This window comes from Drosophila virilis, chromosome 4, assembly GCF_030788295.1.
Source record: "Drosophila virilis strain 15010-1051.87 chromosome 4, Dvir_AGI_RSII-ME, whole genome shotgun sequence".
In the NCBI taxonomy this organism is placed as follows: Eukaryota; Metazoa; Arthropoda; class Insecta; order Diptera; family Drosophilidae; genus Drosophila; species Drosophila virilis.
The window spans coordinates 13,845,744-13,868,227 of NC_091546.1; the positions used below are offsets into that span (position 1 = coordinate 13,845,744).

Consider the following 22,484-nt stretch of genomic DNA (forward strand, 5'->3'; position numbering starts at 1 on the left):
GCTCAGCGTCTAGACTTCCGTCGAGACATTGCGAATGGAAATTTAAATGTAATGTGCTCACTTTTCGGCGAAAGCAGTTACCGCGGACAGCGGCAGTGGGAGTGGCAGTGGACGGAGTGTGGAGACGACGCAGCCACTTAACAGCTTCCGGCAGGGGTAGCGGCAGTTGGTAACAGAGGACAGGACACACGTTGCATGCAGCGTAAGCAATTGGCCAGCGGCCAAGCCGAAATGCCAAACGTTAATAAACATTAATTGTACAACATTTTTATGGGCATCGCATCTCGAGGCCAACGGCAAATGTTGCCATCCTGTTCATTTACGGATCCGGAAATTTGTGTTTTATTTGCCAACGATGCGTTTTTAAATGCCCTTACCAAAAAAATAAAACGACAATATCAGATCGTTCAGCCAAGTGGATTCCTTTGGAATTTATGTCAGATATTCACATAAAGCAACTTCTTTTTGGATGCTAGAGAAGCTGAGAAATTTATAGAAATACTTGGAATTATGCGATGACATTTTGAAGCTGCAGCATAATTCACAACATTCGTAAATTGAACGAAAATTTTCAATTCATGATACATGAGCGCCACTTTTCTAATTTTGCATATGCGCTCTGTATTCTAATATGATAGATAGTTGGGGCGGGCCAGGCCGGCTAATTTTAACAAGTATATATATTAATTTATATAAATGTTTTTCTTGATATTTAATATATGTATACATAGGAATATAAATATTAAATACAAGTTCGAGAGCAACCAAAGAAATGCACTTGCTGCCGATTTCCGCCCAGTTTCCACAGCTGCGAGTGAAATTTTTAAATACAGAACTTTGAGAGCTCTTAACTCTTCAGAAGTCCAAAAAGAATATACTTTAAGTTAACTATAATCCAAACTAAATATACTCGAAACTGAATATAAATTAATTTATGACGAGTTCTACTTAAATTTTACGTAAATGATATCCATGAGCACGTTCAGTAAATACCCTATGAACTCTCCTAATCGCGAGAGGTAAGAAAATATTTAAAACATAATTTCAGCTTTTAATTATAGATAATTACCGCTTAACTCTTTTATACTATGCACCGTTCCATCGATAAGGCACGCTTTCATAGAGCATTTAAGACTCGCTTTGTATAAGGTGGGGGGCTAAAATAAAGCAAGCCCTTCCCCCCGCTGCCCGCTACCACACTTAATTTATATATTTTTCGGTTCTTGTCCTTTTGTCTTTGTGTTTCACAGTTGAGCGAATTTTCTTTTAATTAATTTTAAATGAATGTCGTTCGCTGGCGCGTCCCAAACTTTTTCCCAAGCAGTTTCCGGCTTTTCAATGCAATGATGGGGCCAGTTAAAGGGGTAAGCGGTGACGGGGGGCGGGGCATTCATAGCCGTTGTCCGGCACAGAGCGAAAAAAAAGTCATGCAACACGGCAAGCGCGTTGACTTTTAGCTTAATTAGCTTTTGGACGAATACAATTTTTTTTTTTTTTTTTTTTTGCCGAACTTGCCCCATGCTGCAAGTTGATATCCTGTAGGAGCAGAGGATTCGAAGGACTTGCATGCGGCGCCTGCAACGTGAGGCAATTAAATAGGTTTGTTGCAACAGCAGTTGCTGCAATCGCAATATGAGGCAAACAATGATGTTGCTGCTGCTGCTGCTGCTGGTGACGTCAGCGGCGTATGATGCGAGTCCTGCGAGTCCTGCCTGCCTGCCTGTCGCCATTTGCCGTTTCTACTGGCTGCCTGTGTTGTCCTTTTGTGCGTTTGCCTTTTGCGCTTTTATGCAATTTTTTTTTTGTTATTGTTGCTGTTGCTGTTATGTGTTGCATGTATTATGTTGAGGCTTCACAGCATGTGGCAGGACTTTCAGTTGCTGCTGTTGTTGCTGCTGCTGCTGCCGCTTCGGGCAAAATGAGTCTCTCTGTGTGTGTGTGTGTGTGTGTTTTCTTTTTGTTGTTTCCGCTTTTGTTGTTGTTGCTTTTGTTTGTCGTCGCTCGTTTGTTTCTGTTGCCAGTCACAATTTGAGCATTTGCTTTTGGTATTTAACATTCATTTGAAATTGTCATGCCCGCTGTTGGCTCTTTGGCTTCTGTTCGGTCCTGTTGCCTGTTTGGGCGGCTGCTGCTTGCTGTCTGCCGGGTTTTTATTTCGGGTGGGGAAGGCTTGGTGCGGTCTGCGGGCACTTTTCCTGCACAGCGATTATGTTGATTGCAGCGCAGTTCCTGTGGGCCCGCCGCTGCTTATTGCTTGCCTAACTGAATGACTGAATGGCAAAGGGACAATTGCTTAAGGGGGGGCCGAGGTTGGGCAACGGGCGCTGGAGGCTACGGTGTAAGCAACTCGCCTGCGCCGCACGATTTGTGTTTTTATCCACTCATTTAGCGCACGCTTCTGCAGAGCCATCGCCATTACATAATGTTCATTATATCCTGTTGATCTGTCAAATGAAGCCGCCTACTCAATGGGGTTGGTCGGAACAATTGCTGTCAGACAAAGTGGTTAAATGCAAAAAACGATTGCAGAGAGAGGGATGAGCAAGGGGCAATGCGGTGGCAAACATTCAGATGTCAAAAACGGAGTTTATTTTGGTAGCTTGCATTCTGTTCCGTTCGAATAGAAGTCAAGTTTTCATTTCATTTCGCACTTTGCTAGTGTTGAAAAACGTTTTTTCTTTGAGTATTTTTATTGGGTTTTTCGTAGGCTTTTCCTATTGTTGGGTCGTTTCTAGCAGAATCGATAAATTGATCATACGCAAAAATCGATAATAATAATCGTTCTATATGTGTGAACTTTGACACTCTTGCCCTTGTGTTCATTTTAAAGAAAAACGTTTTCTTGGCCAATAAAAATGTAAAACAATCGATAGTAGAAATTTTTCAAAATAAAAAACTATCGAGTCTTGCAGCACGTAATTTCAATGTTGTTGTAAAAATTAGTTCTTCCATCCCTAACATGTGAATTCTACAAAAAGTCAATGCCTGAAATTTATATTGATATCCTGTGACACGCCCAATTGTTTCCGCCCCCTGTTGCACACCCTTATTATGCTTTGCTTTGCTGATTTTTGTACTCCTTTTTTGGCACTTGCCGTTTATCCTCCATTCCGACGTATTTCTGCTTCATTTGCATTTCAATTTTGATTTGTTTCTTGTCAATCAGTTAGCCAAACTGCCCTGCCACGCCCAACACCCAACACCCAAAGCTCAACGACCAACATGCTGACAATAAGTACAGCCCCCTTGATTTTGCCGCTATTGTTGCCCCTCTCCGGTGTGGCTTTTCGGGTATCACATTTTTTAACGCTAATTGAAAATTTATTGAGACAAATTGTGTTTCATTTACGCATTATTGACGTTGCTGCCAATGTGTATGTGTGTTTTTGAGTGTGTGTGTGTTTGCTGTGTATGAATTATGTGCTAGTTGTATAGGAAAACAGATTATCCCCGCCGGTTTTAAGTAAACCCCCAACCCTGACTACCAAGCCCTGTCAGCTTTATAAATAGCCTGCACTCAATTAATGACAATTTAATGAGTTTTTCGACCAATTTTTTGAATACCCTGTAATTATTGTTATAAGCAATAATAAGGGTAACTAAAAAGTGCGACTACAGTTGTGAGAGTGTTGCAAAGTACTTAATTCTTCTATCTTATTAATTCTTCTATTCTTATCCCTTATAAACTCACTGTTGGCAGGAACTATAAAAGCTACAGAAATAAAATTTCGTATTTAGGGTTTTCAATGTGGTTTTTAGATAAATTTAGTATCTATTATAAAGGCAAGCTTGGTTATGCCGAAAAATGGGAAAATATATTCAAAATTAATATTTTTATGGATATGTGCTTCTAATCATTGTCAAATAAGATTACATGCTTTGCATTACAGAGTATGTGTCGAGTCTACTCTAAATTGTATCCATTTGGTATTTCAATAATTTTACTTTTTTTTTTATAAATTTCGTAATCAACAAGCCAAAGCGATTACCACAAATGCATTGCGTCCCATTTTCAACTTTGTGTGTGCGAGTGTTTGTGATTGTGTGTGTGTGTGTGTGTGTGTGTGTGTGTGTGTGTGTATTGGTGGGTGTACATTTAATTAATGCAAACAGATTTAACTCGCTTTCTGCGTTGTTTATTTATGCTTCCGATCGCCTCGTCGAATATTACATAATGAAATGGTTGACGGATATTGATATAAATCAATCGTCGACGCACGGCTGCAAATGCAAACAAAAAGCATAGCTGCAAAGGATGTTGGGTCGTGAGGAGGGTAGGGGCTTATTGGGGCGGGCGCATGTTGTACGTGTGTGTAAGTAAATAAAAATTAAATGGCATAAAACAAAAGTATACAAATTGTATGGAACAATACACGAAACACGCGCAACCAAAATGAATCGAATTTCCTGAATGCGGCTTATGACGCCGATTTTAATGCGCTATTGCCATGCCAACATTAAGGGTATTCCCTACTATAGCGTTCCCCTTTTTTTTTTGTTTTTAATTGAAAAAGCTATCGATTTTTAAATAAAGCAGGGAGCTTAAGCCAATTGAAGCTCACAACGATGGAATACAAAAAAATTAACAAAGATTTAAGTTAAGTAGATCTAAAAGTAATATTATCTAACAAATGATACGGATTTAGAAAATATTTTTTTTTTCTAAATTTAAATAAATAAAACTAATAAGATTTTGCAAGTCGCACATTTAAATGAAATAATATTTTTCATAAATTTCTAAGAAGTTCAAATAAAAGGTTGAATGTCTTGAGAATCAATAATGTTATTAACAAAGAATGAATATACGTACTGAATGAAAGTACTTAAATAGAACAACATAATAATATTTTATACAAAATGTTATATAATAAAAACTTGGTTTGTTAAATCATTTTTAATTTCAGACACATTTGTCAGAGCACAAAAATTGCGAATGCACAAATGACCCCAAAAAAAGACAAGGAAAAATGTGTAATAAATGTATTTTATATAAACAATTAAAGCTTTAAAGAGGCTTAAGGAATAATATAACATTACATGAGTATTGTTTTTTAATTGATTACAAATGAAACTAATTTCATACAATTTAGCTTCATTTTCTTTGTCAAGAGTCAACAAAAATTGAAATTAAAATAATTGTGATACCGAAGAGCTGGGTTCAAATATTTTGCCAATAGAAATAACAAATCATATTTGTATTTTATTTTGAAGCATCAGAAAAACCAATAAAAATTATTTCAAGTGTTTAAAAAGCTCGAGACTTCACAATCAAAATCCTCAGGTTTCATCTAATTTGTTGGCAGCTCGTTTTAGCTTCAATTTTTGCTGCCCAATTAATTTGATAGATATAAAACCATCAACTGAGCTGTTTGATTACATAGCACTCAAAATAAATAATTTAATTATTTATGCCAACAAAGACCTTTGCCTTTTATACATGCAACTAGCGGTCATTTTTATTTTTCTTTAATTTTTTTTGCATGTACCGCAATAAAAATTGATCACAAAAACATAAAACTAACAAAATGACATATGAGAATACAGGATGCCGACGATTAAATGCACTTTAACAAATTGATTTTATCAGCATAAGTTCAGCAAATGTTCAGTGGGTTTTTTATAGATAAAAAAAAATGCTTTTGAGAATGCTGAAATTGATATTTAAATTAATTATATTACAATCTTGATAAATAATTCAATGTCCATACATTCAACTTATCTAATTAGGATTGTCCGATTGGGAGATACCCCGAACCTACTTCAAACAAAATTAAAGAAACAGGACTCTATTATCGATGTTTATCGATTGCTTGAAAAGAAGGAAGCTATCGGTTATTGGAAACAAATTCTAGGAAGAACTAAGTTCAAGTTCAAGCTCTTATGTTTTCTAAGATCGATGCGTTCTCACAAACGAACTTACGGACGGAAAGATGAACATGGCTAGATTGACTCGGCTACTGATCTGATCAAGAATATATATAATTAATGGGGTTGCAGATGCTTCCTTCTGCCTGTTACATACATAGACACATAACTACTATACCCTTTTTAGCCATTTTCAATGGGCTCAGGCTCGAAAAATATAAATAAATTCAAGTACTTTAATGTGTGCTACGTGATAGACTTCAGTAACCTGAGTTTCATTGATAACGTCCATCGACTATTTTACAGAAATAACCGAATACAATGCTATGTGTAACATATTTGATGCAAAAGCTAAAATGATTCCATTTTGTAAAGGTATACAAATTCAATTTACTGCCAGCGGCAGCGCCAACAAAAAGGTGTCAAATGAACTTAATTCGCCCCGGCGTTATTATCCTTTTTTCGACATGATTTATTTATTAGGTGCCTTTTAATATTTTATGCACAATTTTCTCTGATTTTTTTCCATTGTTAAATAATATTCTTTTTTAACTCGGAATGTTTGTCATTTATTTGGATTTATTATTGCGTGGCGCTGTGCAGGTGGTGATTGCGGGAGCCGTTAAAGCAGTTTACATAAGGCAAATTAAGCCAATGATGACTGCATTTCAAGCAGGTAGAACAACAACAAGAACAACAACAATCATTCGCAAAATACATTTGCAATTGGCGTTGGCGCTTTGGTTCCACTGTGCATAGAGCACATAATGAACTTTATGCGCCATTGTTTTATGGCTCATTGTGTGCGTTGTCTGCGCTGTTGTTGTTGTTGTTGTTGTTTCTGCTGTTGTTGCCTGTCAATAAAGTGTCAATAATTTACAAAACAAACAAAACTGTGACTGGCTGCCTGGCTGCCTGCCTGCTTGCCATAATGCTATAAACAAGGGGCCAAAACGGCGTAGCCAGGGCTGCCTGGCATTGGCATTGTGGAGAGTCCTGGATACTATCTGCATGGGGCATAAGTATTCCGCCATCTAAAGCAAATATTTATCTCCAGTTGCGCGACTCTCCAAGCTGCTGTCTGTTTATTTAAAATTTATTAAAAACAGTCAACAACAACGACAACAACAATGCACGTAATGAATGAATGGCAAAATGGAATATTATGTGATTGCAATTTATGTTTACATATACTTAAGCTCATCAATTCCATTTGTTGTGGCCCCCCTAACGACTAGCCCCAAACCTCCCTCTTCCTACCTCCATACCCAGTATATGTTTTCTTTGGCTCTGGTTTGTTTTGCTTGTGTGCCGTGCAAACATTTGTATTTTAAATAATTAATACACAAGTATTGAATATTAAATGGTCTATATTATGTACTTTGTAATATGATAGCCATCGTAGGCTCTTTTACAAGTGTTGGTTAAGTGTTGCAAAGTGCAAGAATAATTGGAGCTTTTGCATTAATAAAGCTCGAATATTAAATGGTTATCATTGTGGTTGCTTCAGTCCATGAAAATCGTCCTCGTAACTAATACTCTTGTCAAACATAAGATTAATCATACATTCGCTTAAATTCACATAATGGATTGTGAACAAAATTGAAACTTAATGCTTTAATTTTCAAAACGTATGAATGTCAGAGAAATTAATAATTATAGTAGTGATTAGGTTTTGTTGATTGGTGTATGGGTGAATTTTTATTCCTTTATATAAAACTAGCTATTAATTTTATTGGCAAGCATATGGATAATTCAATTACATGTACTTTGCGTCTAATAATCGCACACCATTTCATATCGCACGATCTATCAGAACAATTGCGATGAATTATTTAAAATTTAAACATTTCATTTGCTTTGGCAGCAATCAATAGCATAATAATATATATATATATAATTGAACATAAATAAAATGCTTATAAAAATACAAATATAGACATATTTTACTTTCTGCTGTCATACTCAACTGTCAAATAAAATAGGTTTAAATGCATATACTATATTCCTGTCAAGTTTGTTTATCTTAGCTTGATTTACAAACAATTAAATCTCAAATATTGAAAGCTAAGAAGATAAAAGCTGCACAAACACCTAACAAGAAACAAGGCCCGAAGTGTTGGTAAAGTGCGCAAGGCAAGGCAAGTGTTGTAAAGCGCAGCGAGGCGCAAGACTCATGCAACTGATTAAAAAACAGCGACAGCGACGGCAACGGCGACTTCTAAAACTGTCAAAGGGGACTTTGTCACACGATTTTATGATGAGCAAAACTTGTGAAGCGAAATTGCGGCAGCGTCGACGGCGGCGGCGTCGAAGAAATTAAAAGAGGAAGCGACGCCGCAACCGAAGACAAAAGCCCAGGTGAAAGTGCAAATGGCGGTTGGTTGGCGAATAGAAATGGAAGGACTCGAAGGAGACCCGTTGCCAACGGGTGCAGCCAGTGCATTTTCTGTCCTTTGTAATTAAACTTTTGCGCGCGACAATGGAGCGGCGAAATGAATTGCTAAGAAGCTGCCGCTGCTCTAGACGCATCCGCTGTCAAGGTGCAAGGCTGACAATGCAACTGACGCTTACCGAACGCACAACAACAACCCGCAACAGCAAGAACAACAACAATAACAACAACAACAACGCGAAACAATGGCAACTCGAACCGACAGCGGCGTCTCAGCGTATGCAATCCAAAAGTGCCACTCGAGCAACAAGAACAGCGAGAAGCCAAGTATCTCTCATTCTGGTTATGGGAAAGACCAACAACAACGTCTGGGCTTGGCAGCCCGCAGGCATGTTGAGGAAACAGCTCAGCGAGTCGCAACAACAGGACAAAAAAGAGGCAACCCAGGTCCAAGAAGCTTGCCACAGCTGCCGCCGCAGATTTAGCGAGCATTTTCCTTCGTTTTTTTTTTTTTGTCTTTGCTTACAACAAAAAACAAGTGCAACTGCCTAAGGCGGCAGCAAGGAGGCGAACTGTGTTGCAACAGTCCGTGTTGCATGCCCCACTCGCGTCTCTAATTGAAAGCGAGCAACAACAGAACTAAACGACGCAATTTGTACTGCCAGCGAAATTATGCACACAGACAGCATGACAAGAAACGTGCAAATTAAAAACGTTGCATATAGCAAAAGTTTTAACCCGACTTGAAAATGTCCTAAACGCATTTATAAAAAAAAACTATTATGTGAGTTTTACGCATAGGACATAAACTCTGAACCTTTCACAAATGCTAATAATATAATTAATACGATTTACAAATTTGGATTGAGCTTAGTATAATTTACTATTCATACAATTTAATATTAATATATAATAATATTTAATATAATATATTACACTCTAACGAAGCAATATTTATTGTGAGTCGAAAAACTCTCTGAAAGATATTAGTTGAAATTCAGTCGAGGGGTATTTCACGCTTTTCGGAAAATCTACTTCTCGGTATAAACAGGTGTCATGGAATTGGACAATTATAATAATAATAAAATTCATTATTTGAGTGCTTAAGCAATTAAAAATCGAGGTTTCGAGTCTCGGATCTAATACCATATAGTATTAGAGTATGTGAAAACCAAAATGAATCAATGGTTTCTTAGATTAGTTACTGATTAGCTTGCTTTATACGGTTAACTGTACATATTTTAATTAAATCTACATTAAAAAACCAACATTCCCCAAAAACACCCTAAGTGACAATAATTTAAGAAATATTATCAAAAGTGAAGTTCCTGATAAAAGAAAGGGTAAAGACCAAAGGCTGTAAACGTGCGAAATGTTAATAAAAAATGCAGCTTACAAGTGGCGCTGGTGCATAAGATGGCTACGACATTATAGAGCCCATAAGGAAATACATAGAAAAAGAAGAAAACCTCAAGCTGCAGGCATCTTACAAGAGTGAAGGTTAAGCCCTGGTTAAGCCTTAGCGGAGCACGGTGCACTTCACTGGAGTTTCTGAGACTGAAGCTAAATCTAATTTGCAGTCGACTTTATTTCTTTTTTTTTTTGTGGCATATTAGCTTGCCAGTCACGCGCTTAAGAAATTATAGTTACAGGCCGCGCACCCTCTTCTAAAAAAAAAGGGTCAAAATTTCAATTACTGCTGCTGCAGTTATGAAAAATTCATAAAGGATAATGAGCGACAAGCGCGTGTCAACGTCGTCGCCAGGACAACCAAAAAAAAAATATAAAAAAAGCTTCGCAAAAGCTGGCAACGTTTTAACAAACGAATGAGCAGGCAAATGCCATGCAAAGGACGTGGCAAGCATGGTGTGTGTGCGTGTGTGTGTGTGGGTGTGTAGGGGGTGTGGGTGGGGTGTGCTGGACATGAGTGAGTGGTGCTGTGCACGCTGAGCGCTAATTAAAATCCCGACTGGTAACCATGACAGATAAGCGCCAGCTGCAGTTGCAACTGCTTTTGCTGCTGCTGCTGCTGCTGCTACTGCTGCTGTTGCAATGAAGTCAAAGGTGTTAGATAGGTGGCTGTGTGTGAGTGTGTAGGTGTGTGGATGGTGTCTGTGTGTGGGCGTGGGCTGGTTGCAGTTAGACTTTGCCGCAGCTGACAGTCGCCGACTGTTGTCACTGGCAAGTGGGGCGCACAAAAGCAAAGAGAAACGACCCGCATTGCTGGCATTTTGACTTAAAGGTGCTGGCAACAGCTGCAGCAGCAGCAGCCGTTGCAGTTGCAGCCGCGGGCTGCTTAGTTATTGGGTTAATAAAACAGAACAACAACGTGAAACAATGCAACAGCAACAACAACAACAGTTAACAACAACATAACTCACCTAGTTTGTCAAAGCTCTCGCTTATTGCATTGCGTCGGCAGCGTGTGGCTTACGGGGCGTATGTGAAATATTTTGTATGTGCGGATTAACAAGCAGCTGGCACAAACTGACAAGCTCTAGAGCATGCCAAGCACTATATATATTTATGTATGTATATACGTGCCTGTGTATATGTATGCCAAGCGCATATATGACATTCCTAAGAGACGGGGTTGGGGGCTGGGGTAACAACCACTTTCTATGGTTTGTCTAGCTAGCGAGTCGGACAAAGGTAACCAAAGCGAAACTTGGTTACCATTTAGCTTTAATAACAGCACAAAAAGCATTCACAGGTATTCACCTTAATTAATATACCCTGCACAAGCGCAGATTGTGCATACAAATATGTATATATTCTTGATAAGCAAGTCAGACAGGAGCTAATAAAACCTTGTATCTATCGGAGAATTAAATAAGTTTTAGAATGATAAGTATTTAGTTTCTCAATAAATCTTTTTAATTCTGCTTCATATATATTCAGAATCGCACTACTGGACTATATTAGAGTTGCCATAGGTGAACTAAAGTATGTACGCAAGACATTTTTCCTTTCTATTTACAATGAACATAATCAATTTAAAAAATTGGAAGAATCGGTTAAAAAAATAATTGTGTATACCTGCACCTGGAAGCGTATTCAATCTTCGGCACTAAGCAACAAAAATTTCATTTCGCTTTTACTTATGGTAACTTTTTCTTATATATTTTTCTTAAGTGACTTCCTGAACTTGTAATATGATTTGCTAAAGTTGCAGAAACAGCACAAAGAAAAAATGAATTCCTTTGAATAATTAATTAACGATGTCTCTGCATGAATTCACTTTCAAAAAGTGCATAAAAGTAAATGATAGAGATAAATGCAAAAGTTATTTATATGACATCTTATTAATAATGGCATTGGCAACTGTACTGTGAATGGAAGGTGCATACAATGAAAATGCATACAATATGTTTAAGAATTATAAAAGCTTATTCAATAAGAGATTACATTTCCACATTAAAACGGCTTTGAATTAAACTAAACTTTTCACCCTTAAGAAATAATATAAATCTATAAGCTGGTAAGGTCTTTATGTGGACCCCACAGTATAATAGTCTATGCTGATGCCAAAGCTTGATTTCTTTTATCTAAATTAAATATTACATTAATTTAAATATTTTTATGTAATATTTGGAATAATTTTACTATTCAAACTTCTTCTTTAACTGATAAAATAGACAAAATAGTTGTATCAGACCCAAACTGACAATAAAAAGCTATCTGAGTGAGCTGCTCGCGAACGGCCATCTGTATCATATTTTAAATTATAATTTGTTTTGCCAGAATTTATTTTTCCTGCTAATAGTAATATACTCTGACAAATCATGCCATGACAACAGTAGTTTTAAGAAGCTAGTCTCTGGTTCAGTAAAGGCCAAAAATAAGTTTAAATTTCGCTTTAATCAAAAGTCCTTAAGTCGTGACGGGCAGCTAGACGGGCACTGCATCTAATTGATAGGGATTTACGCGGAGCAGAGTGTCCTGGACATCGGCGTGCGGGGTGCGGTGTATGGTGTACTGCGTGGAATGCCACAAGCAGCTATAATAATCAGAGTGGCAAGCTTCTTGTTGGCGTTGTTGTTGTGCCTTTTCTTTCTCTTGTTGTTGTTGTAATTCGCTGTGCCACTTGGCGCAATCAACGCAGCCGACAATAAGGACGTTGACGACAAACTCAGAGAGAAAGGTGCGCGGGTGCGCTCTGCTTGTAAATGATTCAACACCTACGGGGGCCAACTCTGGCAATGAAGCAGATAAGATCCAAAGGACTCAAGGACTATGCCGACAGACATATCAATCAGTGTGAGGCGCGGCCACGCCCAGCTTTTACCAGCGCCTTGCGTTGCGTTTGCGTGCGGCGCTGTGAGAAAAATGGCGCTGCATTATTTACATGGCGCGCCTGAAAGCATGCTTTAATTTATTTTAATTCACTTTTTCCCCAAGCTGACATCCCTACGTCTCCGCTCCCGCCCCCGCCTCCACCTCCACCACCAACAACTGTCACTGCCGCTGCTGCTGTTCGTTGTCAGCGCTCGACGAGTGATATGTAAATATGCAGTTACGTGCGTACATTGGCGTGCAATTACAGTAGACACGCCCCCAACCCCACCAACACCCCCCTTTCAGTTGCACGTCCAGCCGCCCACATAGCTCCCCAGAGCAAACACTGAAACAGTGTGGATATTCTTTTGCTAATGCGAAACACATACGCTGGCATTAATGCGACGCACAGTGGGCGCAAATTGACGATATGCGGCATCAGCAATGCCAACGCTTTAGACGGCTTATTAGGCAGCCTCGCAAAGCAGCAAGGATGACAGGATGAAGGCGCCGTCACAGCATCAAGTAGCTCTGCGTTATGTGTAAGCAATCCAAGCACTCCAAATATACTAATTCCCATGTCAGTGTCAGGTAAGACAGACATCCCTCTCTCACTCTCTCTCTCTCTCTCTCTCGCCCTCTCTCCCTCTGCCTTTCTCTCTCCTCTCTGACATCTCACGGTTCGCCGCGCCGTTGCTCGTCTGCTGATTGACTTCCGTTTTGCTCGTTTTCAATGTCTTTAATCGATTTTGCACCCAAAGGACATTTTCTGTGTGATTGTGTGCGGTTTTTTGGGCTTCCCCTCTTGCTTACCCTCATTTTGATTTGTTTTCTCAGCACATATTCCACTCTTTGTGTGATTTCTTGTAAGCCAACATGTTGTCTGCGTTAAATGTTCTTGTCTCTCAATGCATTAATACCCAGTACCAAACAAAGGGAATTTTAACTATAATTTATGCATTTGTAATATAATATACAAAAAGGCTGAAGCTTTTACCTTGGCAGTGAAGTTATTTCAACAGGCCTTAAACTTGTTTATGCTCAGGTTTCATTTTTATATTCGGCATACAAAGCATATCAAAGTTTTTATTATGTATTTCTATATTATGCTTTTTTTTATGAAGTAGTCTAGAAATATTATTCTTTTAAATATTTACACTATTTCCGCCTTAAAATGTGAATACCCCTTCTTTAGACCGAGGAAAGGTTATTCCTAAATTCACTTTAATTCACTTTGAATATTAATAGTTTATTTATTATAATATTATACTATTATTATTATTATTATTATCATTATTATTATTATTGTTATTAATATATTTTTATTAATATTAATAATATTGCTATTATTACTATTAATTTTAATTATGAATAAAATTATTTCTCCTGTACCTATGATTATTATAACAGTCGCTCCTATTGCATCTAATAGTCCTTCTTACAGTCATGTTTACAGGGTATTACCTTAGTCAGGATTGTAATTCAATTACATTGAAGAATCTTAGTTATTGTTATCTTAGGATTTTCCGCTTTGCTGCCTCACGCAGGTTCAGCTTCAATTAAATATGCGTATGATGTTTGTTTTCTTCATATTTTATTGTTAGTTGTTTTTTTGTGGTTTTGTTGGCCCAGCCACGTTTTTATTGCCCCAAAAAAGGACGACGTGCTTTGTGTATGCAACTGAAGCTAAAAGTTGAACTAAATTCTGAAACTAAAACTGAAACTGAAACTGATGTTGGTTGCCGTTGTTGCTGTTGCTGCTGCTGTTGTCAGGATCAGGCATTGTGGCAATCTTATAAATTTTGCAGCAACTTTCATATTTTTCAACCCATGAGCTGTGTCAGCCAGCAGCCAGGCTACCAGCAGAAGCGGGAAATGCGGCAAAGGAGCTGTAGCTGAAGATGGCTTGCTAAGCTTGCTTGCTATAAATGTCAAATGCGGGAACGTCTGCCGTTTGATTTAAGTGTGGCAACGCTTAAATCCAGGCGACGGCAAAACTTTTACTTGAGCATCACCTGCGCAAAGGATCTGACTTGAAAAACTCTGATGCAAAGGATAACGGCAGGCGTGTTTGCCTTCAGAAGAGTCAGAAATATGAAGCTTGAGTGTGCATTTTGAAATGCAGATTCCTGACGCGTTTCATTGAAGCAACTCCTGCATGATTATTTCAGCTAAAACGAGACTGCAAAACAATTAAATACTCTTGTAGACATTCCGCTAACGTTTAGCAAAAGTCTGTGGTGAAATGTGAGACTCGTAATTGACTGAGCTTGACGAAATTATCTTTGTGATTGTATATTGACTCGACCGTATATATCTATCTTGAATATATAGAATTTATAGGGTTAGCTTGGTCTTCTGCGATGCGCCACACATTTCATGAGAACATTTTAATTTGCAGATCAGAATTAAAACATTAGTTTTTGGTTTTAACAACGCATTAATAAAAGCCAGCTAGTAAAGCAAAAAAAAAAGTATATTATGTTTATATTCTGTCAAATTAAATTTCAAATTTAAGTATTCAAAATGTTTTAAGCCCCAGCTAGCGCGCTTAATCTTTTTGAGACCTGTCTCGACTGTCGATGCTTTTTACATAAATTAAATATAAATGCGGATAACAATATTAAATAACATTAATTTAAATGCTATATAGCACTTTATTGAGTACGATAGTTTTGGAATATTTATAAAATTTCACTCGATTTTACTTCACATGTTCCTCAGCTTCTCAAATATGTTGCACACACAACACGCATGTTGTTGTGGTTGTTATTATTGTTGTGCGCCCAAAAATCACTTGGCAGGCAACTCACATTTATGTTTAATTAAAAGATAACATACACACGCATACGCACACACACAGAGAGACGCACACACACTCGCCGTTGCTTTTGCTGTTATATATGATTTCCCATGTCAAGTCTTTTAAACACTTGCATCCATCCGGCTGCCAGGACTCGTATCATCACATGATTCCGTTTCGATTCGCTGCGTTTGTTGCTCTTGCAAAATTTATGCATTTAATTTAAAGCAAATTTTACGTATGTTTAGTTTGCAGCTGCTAAGCTGCAACACACACACACACACACACACACACACACACACCATGTGCTGCTTTTCTGGTTGTGCAAGCTACTGGAAAATATTTCAGTGCTCGAGCTGTGAAAACTTTTCACTAGTTTCTGTATGTGTGTAGGCTTGTTTGTATTTCTGTTCGTCAATTGAAGATTCAGTTTCAGGATTTGTGCAACACTCAGCTTATCGTCCCGATAATTGAAAGCTTTAAAATTTATGGGCAACTTTCTGGCTATTTAGCATATCACACTGCAATCGTAAATAAAAAACAAACACAAAACACAAAACTCACCGCACGCAGCAAAATTATTCCAATTATATGCCAATACCCTAACAGTGCCCACTTGAACTGCTTTTGTGTTTTATTGCGCTGAGAATTTAGCGCCATCAATTAATGGCATGCCATAAAAGTTTTATTAAGTGATTGACTGTCCCAGCTGGGCAGAAAGTTGAGTGACCCAACTGACCGAAACTGAGAACTTGGAATTGAGAACTGAGTGCCGAGAGTCGACTAGCCCCTCCCCCCGGCTAACAAAATACCTATACACACCCAAGCGAAACCACCATCGATGACTGGAAACCTCGTCATCGGCTCACTTGCCAACTTGGCATGTTGAAATATTTAAAGCCGCTTAAATAAATTGTGGTTTGTTTCTGGTTCTGGTTTGGTTTCTGCTACTGCTACTGCTGCTGCTGCGGGCTTTGGTTGTGGCTCAGTTGACTTGCAGACACAGAAAATCAATAGCGGAGTCGTGGAGTCTCAGGCCAATTGGGTAGTTGGCTCTTTGGTGGGGGGATCAAGTAAAGCGGTGGCCGTAATCACACATAAAACTCTCGTTAGGCGCATTAAATTACAAATTCCATTAAAATGATTATTAAGGCAAGTATTTGCTAATTAATTTACTTGCTACGCACAATGCCAGAGCGCAATTAATAAATCCAAATGAGCAGCTACATTACGCACACACACACACACTTATACAGAGAAACAGCGCCAAGTGTTTTCGTGACTAAACAAGTGCCCTGTAAAATACAATTTCAGATAACGAAAATTCTATAAAACATCAAATTGTAATTCAAATCGTTAAAGAGGCCAAAGTCAACGAGAGTGCGGCAGCTAAATGTTTTTTACAGCTCATAAATATTGATAATGGCAGGCTTTAAAAAAACCTTTTAATCGGCCTGCAAATGGATCATTTAACTCGACTTAAGTAAAATTGGATTTCATTACATTTATTTATCTATTATGTATTTATGCTGGTCTGATAAATTCATAACAGAAAGCAACAAATAATTATGGGTACAGTTTTTATGCTTGCTTTAATTAAGGAGCTTGGGTAATCATAGAAAAAGGATTAAATCAATTTCGAGGAATTCCAAAGCTTTATTGAAGCTATTTTCTATTAGTTTTAAGTTTATTTATTATTTCTTAATTTGGCTGAAAATTAAATCGAAAAAAAAAAATCGAAAACCTGGAAAACAGTATCAGTGTAGTTTGAAAAAAGCCTATAATAGATTTTATAATATGCATTTTTTAAATATTTTTAAATAGCATTTAATTATATATACAATAATTTATTAAAATAAACATTCTTTATTAATTTTTTTTTTGTATTATAATCTATGACATGTTTAAATTCATAAATTGGTTTAAATAAACACTTTCAAATATTGATTGAGTTTTGCTGAATCTTTTAAAGCGCTTTCAAATCGAGGCAACTGTCATGAAGCTGTTTCAAAAAATAAGCAACTTGTGTTTTTCCCTCTCCCTATGCATTTATTCCATTTATATAATTCGATTTTGACAAACATTTTTGCAAGTTTATAAAGTTTTATCGGACTTGTTGTTGATTTTCATGTGGTTTTAGCTTTCAGCAATATGCACTCTAATTGAGTTACGAACGAGTTAACTTATTTAAATCAGTCGCAAACCTTTTCAAGCACTCAATATACCTTTTTTTTTTCTCAACAATCTATTCGACTGGTGAATGTAATGAATAACTGCCACTGAGTGGCCGACCCTAGTCGACCAAGTCCTTATGAATAATAAGGCAAATAATCTGTCAGCGTCGCAGCCGCCCAACCCGCCAACCCGGCAACCCTCCAACGCACCAAACCATGAACCCGCCAACCTATCAACCCGGCGGGCAGCCAAACAACGCACGACAAACGACTCAATTTCGATGAGAAGGACAACAACTCTGGTGGCAGCAGCAGCAGCAGCAGCAGGACTTTGGCTGGACGCCGACTCCGCATTTGGTCAGTACCGTGTCGTGTGTGTGTGTGTGGATTTGTGGGTGCGGTAGAGGGCGGCGAGTTGACTCTCAGGTCTGGCGCTAATAACACGAAATCGGATTTGAGCGTTGGCCAGTTGACGCTGCGTGTGATAAAAGGCAACAACACGCAGTTGCGGTTTGCGTTACGTTTTTGTTTTGGTGTCGTGGAATGGGAAGTGGGGAGGGGACATACGCTGCGTATGCGTAACGTGCGTTTTAATGAAATATTGAATTTTATTGCCTGCGTGCCTGTCAACAACTTGCACAGTCCAGTCCAGTCCATGCCCATGTCGGCATTCACGTCCAGCTCGTTGGTCCTCGTTCCCACATTCACAACTTGTCACTGCCTCGAGGGCAAAGGGCGCCACCAACTGGCGTCTCTTTTAATTTGATTTTCAGACAGCAACCCCCGCCCTTTTGGCCTTGCCCCACACCTCTCTCACGCTCTCTCTCTCTCTCTCTCTCTCTCTCTTTCTCACTGTGCCACCGCACGCATTTTAACGCTTTTTATTTGCTATGCAAAAGTTCAAGTGTATTATTACCCAAAAAAAAAAAAAAAAGAAAAAGTTGGAATATAATTCCGGTTTTGTTGTTGTTGTTATTGTGCCTGCTAATAAAAGCAATTTATGAAGCCCAAAGCGCGGAAATGAATTGTTAACAAATTTTGCGGCGTTGAGTTCTGGGCTTTGAACCGGCTGGCCGGCTCAAGATGAAGGGAAATGGGCGGTTGGGAAATTGGGAGCTGGCAATGGGCAGTGGCAGCGGAGCAGGGCCTGAGGTTATGATGATGAGTGGCATCGTTGTCGAGTGGACGACATGTCTTGTTTATGGTCATGCCCGGTACGTTGGCAGCAGCACACACACACACACATACACGCATAAAGAGAGTTGCCCCAAAATACTGGGCTTGGAAGCGGCAACGCGAACCCACGCGCGCAAACACAGCCCCGACTCTGTGGCATTGGGAAATTTCCCAAAGCGCGCATAAAATGAAAACCCGACGCAAGGAGCTGGAAAAAGAAAAGCTCACACACACACACAGTCAAGTGCAATCTGTACAGCTACAATGGCTTTAAGCACTGGCAGATGTTTAAACTTTATAATCGTTAAAGTTAAATAACAGAGTGAGAAGTCGCCCTCTCTGAAAGCGTGATAATGAGTTTCTTGAAAATGTGACGAAATAAATATTAAAGGAATATTTATATTTATACTTTCCTCTATTTACTCTTAAAAAATTGTCTATAGAAAATGAATTTCTTACTATAGTAATATTAAATAGCTTAGCTATAATCTTAATCTAAAGCTGACCATGAGAGAAAAAAGCAAAAGTTTCAGAATAATCTAATCAAAATAGTTTTAATATTTTCAGGAAATAAATAATAAAAATAATAAAAAATATACTTATTACATGATAAGTACTTCTAGTACTAAGTATGTTTTTCTATTTTCGGATATTATTTGATTGTTAATATATTTAATATTATTCGAATATTATAGTTAAATATAGTCCTGCGAACTGAACAAACATTTTCGGTATTTTGGTTAACAGCTTGACCTCAATTCTCATCCTAAGTTTTCGCACATGAACCTGGTTCTTCACTTCTAAAAAGTCAGGTGTTTGTTCGAGGCCCTTTTCATTTGAAATATAATTAATCAGATTTTTTTTTTTAACTTTCAAAAGTTTGATTTAAATCAATATTTATTCGATTATTAAACTTACTTATTCAGATTATTCGTTGTTCAATTTATTATATTTATTTTATTTTACTTTTAGGCTATTAAAAACCAAAATAATAGCTTAAGCCGCTGATTTATATAAATAGCTAATTTTAAACAATATTTTCAAATTCGGTTTAAGAATTTTTAAAAGTTAATAATAAGTACTTTGCCGCGCAGTTATATATCTACTGCTGTCAGCTCTTAATCCACCTAATTTCCAAAACAAGATTCGAAAAAAGTATTTAGCGGACTCTTCGAGAAACTCACATTAAATTAAAATGCTCGTGCGTGTTTGACATAGAACTTACAAAGTGGAGCTCGCGGCAAAACTTGTTATGTCAAACAGAAAAAAGTTCAATAACAACAAATTAAGGAACGCTGCTAGCGGGTATTAACGGTAACAACATACTCTGTATTTAAAGCTGGTTTGAAAAAACAAAACAAAAATACGATAACATTTTCTTTAAATATAAATTTTATGACGAATTCCAGACAGTGTATCGAATTGAGTAAAAATATGTCATGATATTATTCACATTCCCTTTATCAAAATGCGAACAGTGTATTTGAAAATTTCGAGCAAATTGTGTACTGGAGTTGAGTAAGAAGCTTTTGAGTATATTCTCTGGACCAGTCGTCTATACTCTTCTTCAAAATAGTAGTTGAGTAGTTTGACCCTTTTCCAAAATGCGAACAGAGTATTGAATATATGTTGAGCGATTTGTGCACTGGAATTGATGAAAAGGGGATTTGGATTTGTTCACAGGATTAAACCCATATTCCCTTTTTCAAAGTGCGCACAGTGTATTGAAAAAATGCTGCTACCCACGTTGCAGATGCCGCAGCAGCTGCTGTTGCTGTTAATGCAATTCGAGCGGCTGCTGTTGCTGATGCTGCTGCTGCTGCTGCTGCTGCTGTTTAATTGTGAGATAAAACTTACCGATAATGAGCAGCTTTATGGTTGTCATGTTTGCTCTTTGTTGTTGCTGTTGCTTTTGTTGTTGTTGTTGTTGTTATTGTGGCTTTTGCTGCTGTTTGGTTTACTTCTTCACTTATTTTTACTTTATTGCGAATTGTTGTTGTTTTGCGGCTTGCTTGTTGTTGTTATTTTTGTTCAGTTATTGTTGTTGTCTGTAATGATTCAGAGCGGCAACTGCTGCGCGCACTTTTTCAATTTGCTATTTACGCAATTTATTAATCCGACTTGGGCACAGTTTGACAAGCGCTGGCAAATGGCATTTTAATGTTTAAAACGCAAATGCATTTTTATGCCGCCGGGCAGCACATTGTTGTCGTTGTTGTTGTCTGACATTTTTTAGCACACATTTTCACATTTGTTTCTCCAAATAAAGTTATAGCATTATATGATTTGTTTCGTTTTATTTATTTTCTTAGTTAAAGTTTTGCTCTTGAAGACAGTTTTAAATTGCTTTGCCTGAGTGTTTCAATTAAAATGATTAAAATCCGTTGGGCCAAGGTGTGCAACACACTTTGCACAGGCGGTCCAACACACCTATGCCCCCTCCCCCGGCCACGCCCTCCACCAAAAAAGTCCAAGCCCACTCGTAGGCAATGAATATTTAAAGACTGAGATATTTCAATTTGAGCTCCAAGCTGCGCAGACACAGACGGCCGGCCATCTAGTGATATATAATTCTAGATACGCCTAGACATTAAATTAACATATTTTGTTAATAATCATTATTTGTGTCTGTACACACACACTCTTGTGCTAATCTCTGTAAGTGTGTGTGTGTGTGTGTGAGAGAGTTTGCAATCTTGTGTGCCAGCAAATGGACGCAGGCCTCTGACTCCTACACATGTTAACTGTTGCCTAATGTCTTATTCATGTTTACAGGCTTGTACCCCGGAATACCTCCCCTCTCTCTCTCTCTCTCTCACGCTCTTCCTGTGCCCCTCTCGTAACCTCTCTGAACTGTTGGCTAGCTCTAAAATTGTTTGCGTGCTGTGAACTTATTAGACGATGGCTAAAGGGCCAGTAAGCCAAACCTTTTGACTCAGCAATTAGAACAGCATTTGTTCAAAGCTTGCTTTTCTGGGCCAAACAAAAGAATTAAATACCATTTGAGTCGCAATTTGGTCGCAAAATAACACCTGGCCTTTTCTTTCTTTTTTCTTTTTCTTTTTGTTTGTCGTTGTATGTCGTTTCTTATACATTTAAATTTCATTCAGAGTCTTCAAATAAATCTGAGCAATTTGTGACTAAATGCATGCCTATTCGCTATGCATACTTTAAGGCGGTCAGGCATTCATTAATGTTGTGTTTTATAAAAATTTTTCAAGTATTTTATTGCAAATAAAAATTGCGAAAACTTAAAGCTTAGCAGCTTAATCAGGAGAGGAGCCGTTGCGAGTCTTTCAATTCGGATTTTTAAAGTAATTTTTAAAATATTTAAAAATCTTCGAATGCAAATTTAAACTGAGAATATCAAAACGGGTGTTAAGAACCCTACCGATATATTCACATTAAAAATATATTTATATTAAATAAAAAATTAATTTGCAAGCTTAAGTTCAAATGAAGTTTGAGAAAATATTCGTCTGCTCAGCACTCAGCACAATCTTTAATCTTTGCTTTTATATTTCTGAACGTTTTTATTTTTTATTTAAATTTGTATATTCATGGAAAGAATTTCAGGCTAGTAATGATATTAGCAGAAAAATTAAATGTTGTTTTTTACTAGCATGTTTTTTTTTTCGAAAACTTATAAAGAAACAGCTAAAAATCACTTAATTTTTTATAAGCACATTTGTAAAAACTCAGAAGCCTTGAGCATTAAGCAAACTTTATGAATTAAATACTAAATTACGCAGAATAAGCCTAATTTATTTAAGTTGGTTTTTTTTCTGATATT

At 37.6% G+C, this 22,484-nt stretch overlaps 1 protein-coding gene across 6 annotated transcripts in view; it reads right to left on the reverse strand.

Moving 5' to 3' along the window:
- fred (friend of echinoid) overlaps positions 1–22,484 on the reverse strand; it is a 130,778-nt gene that overhangs the window by 106,925 nt on the left and 1,369 nt on the right. For all 6 annotated transcript variants that reach the window (XM_070209301.1, XM_070209300.1, XM_032438189.2 and 3 more), the window contains exon 2: positions 20,549–21,043. In XM_070209301.1, coding sequence (XP_070065402.1) covers positions 20,549–20,576 — 28 coding nt within the window. In that variant the 5' untranslated portion in view covers positions 20,577–21,043. The remainder of the gene's footprint in view (positions 1–20,548; positions 21,044–22,484) is intronic.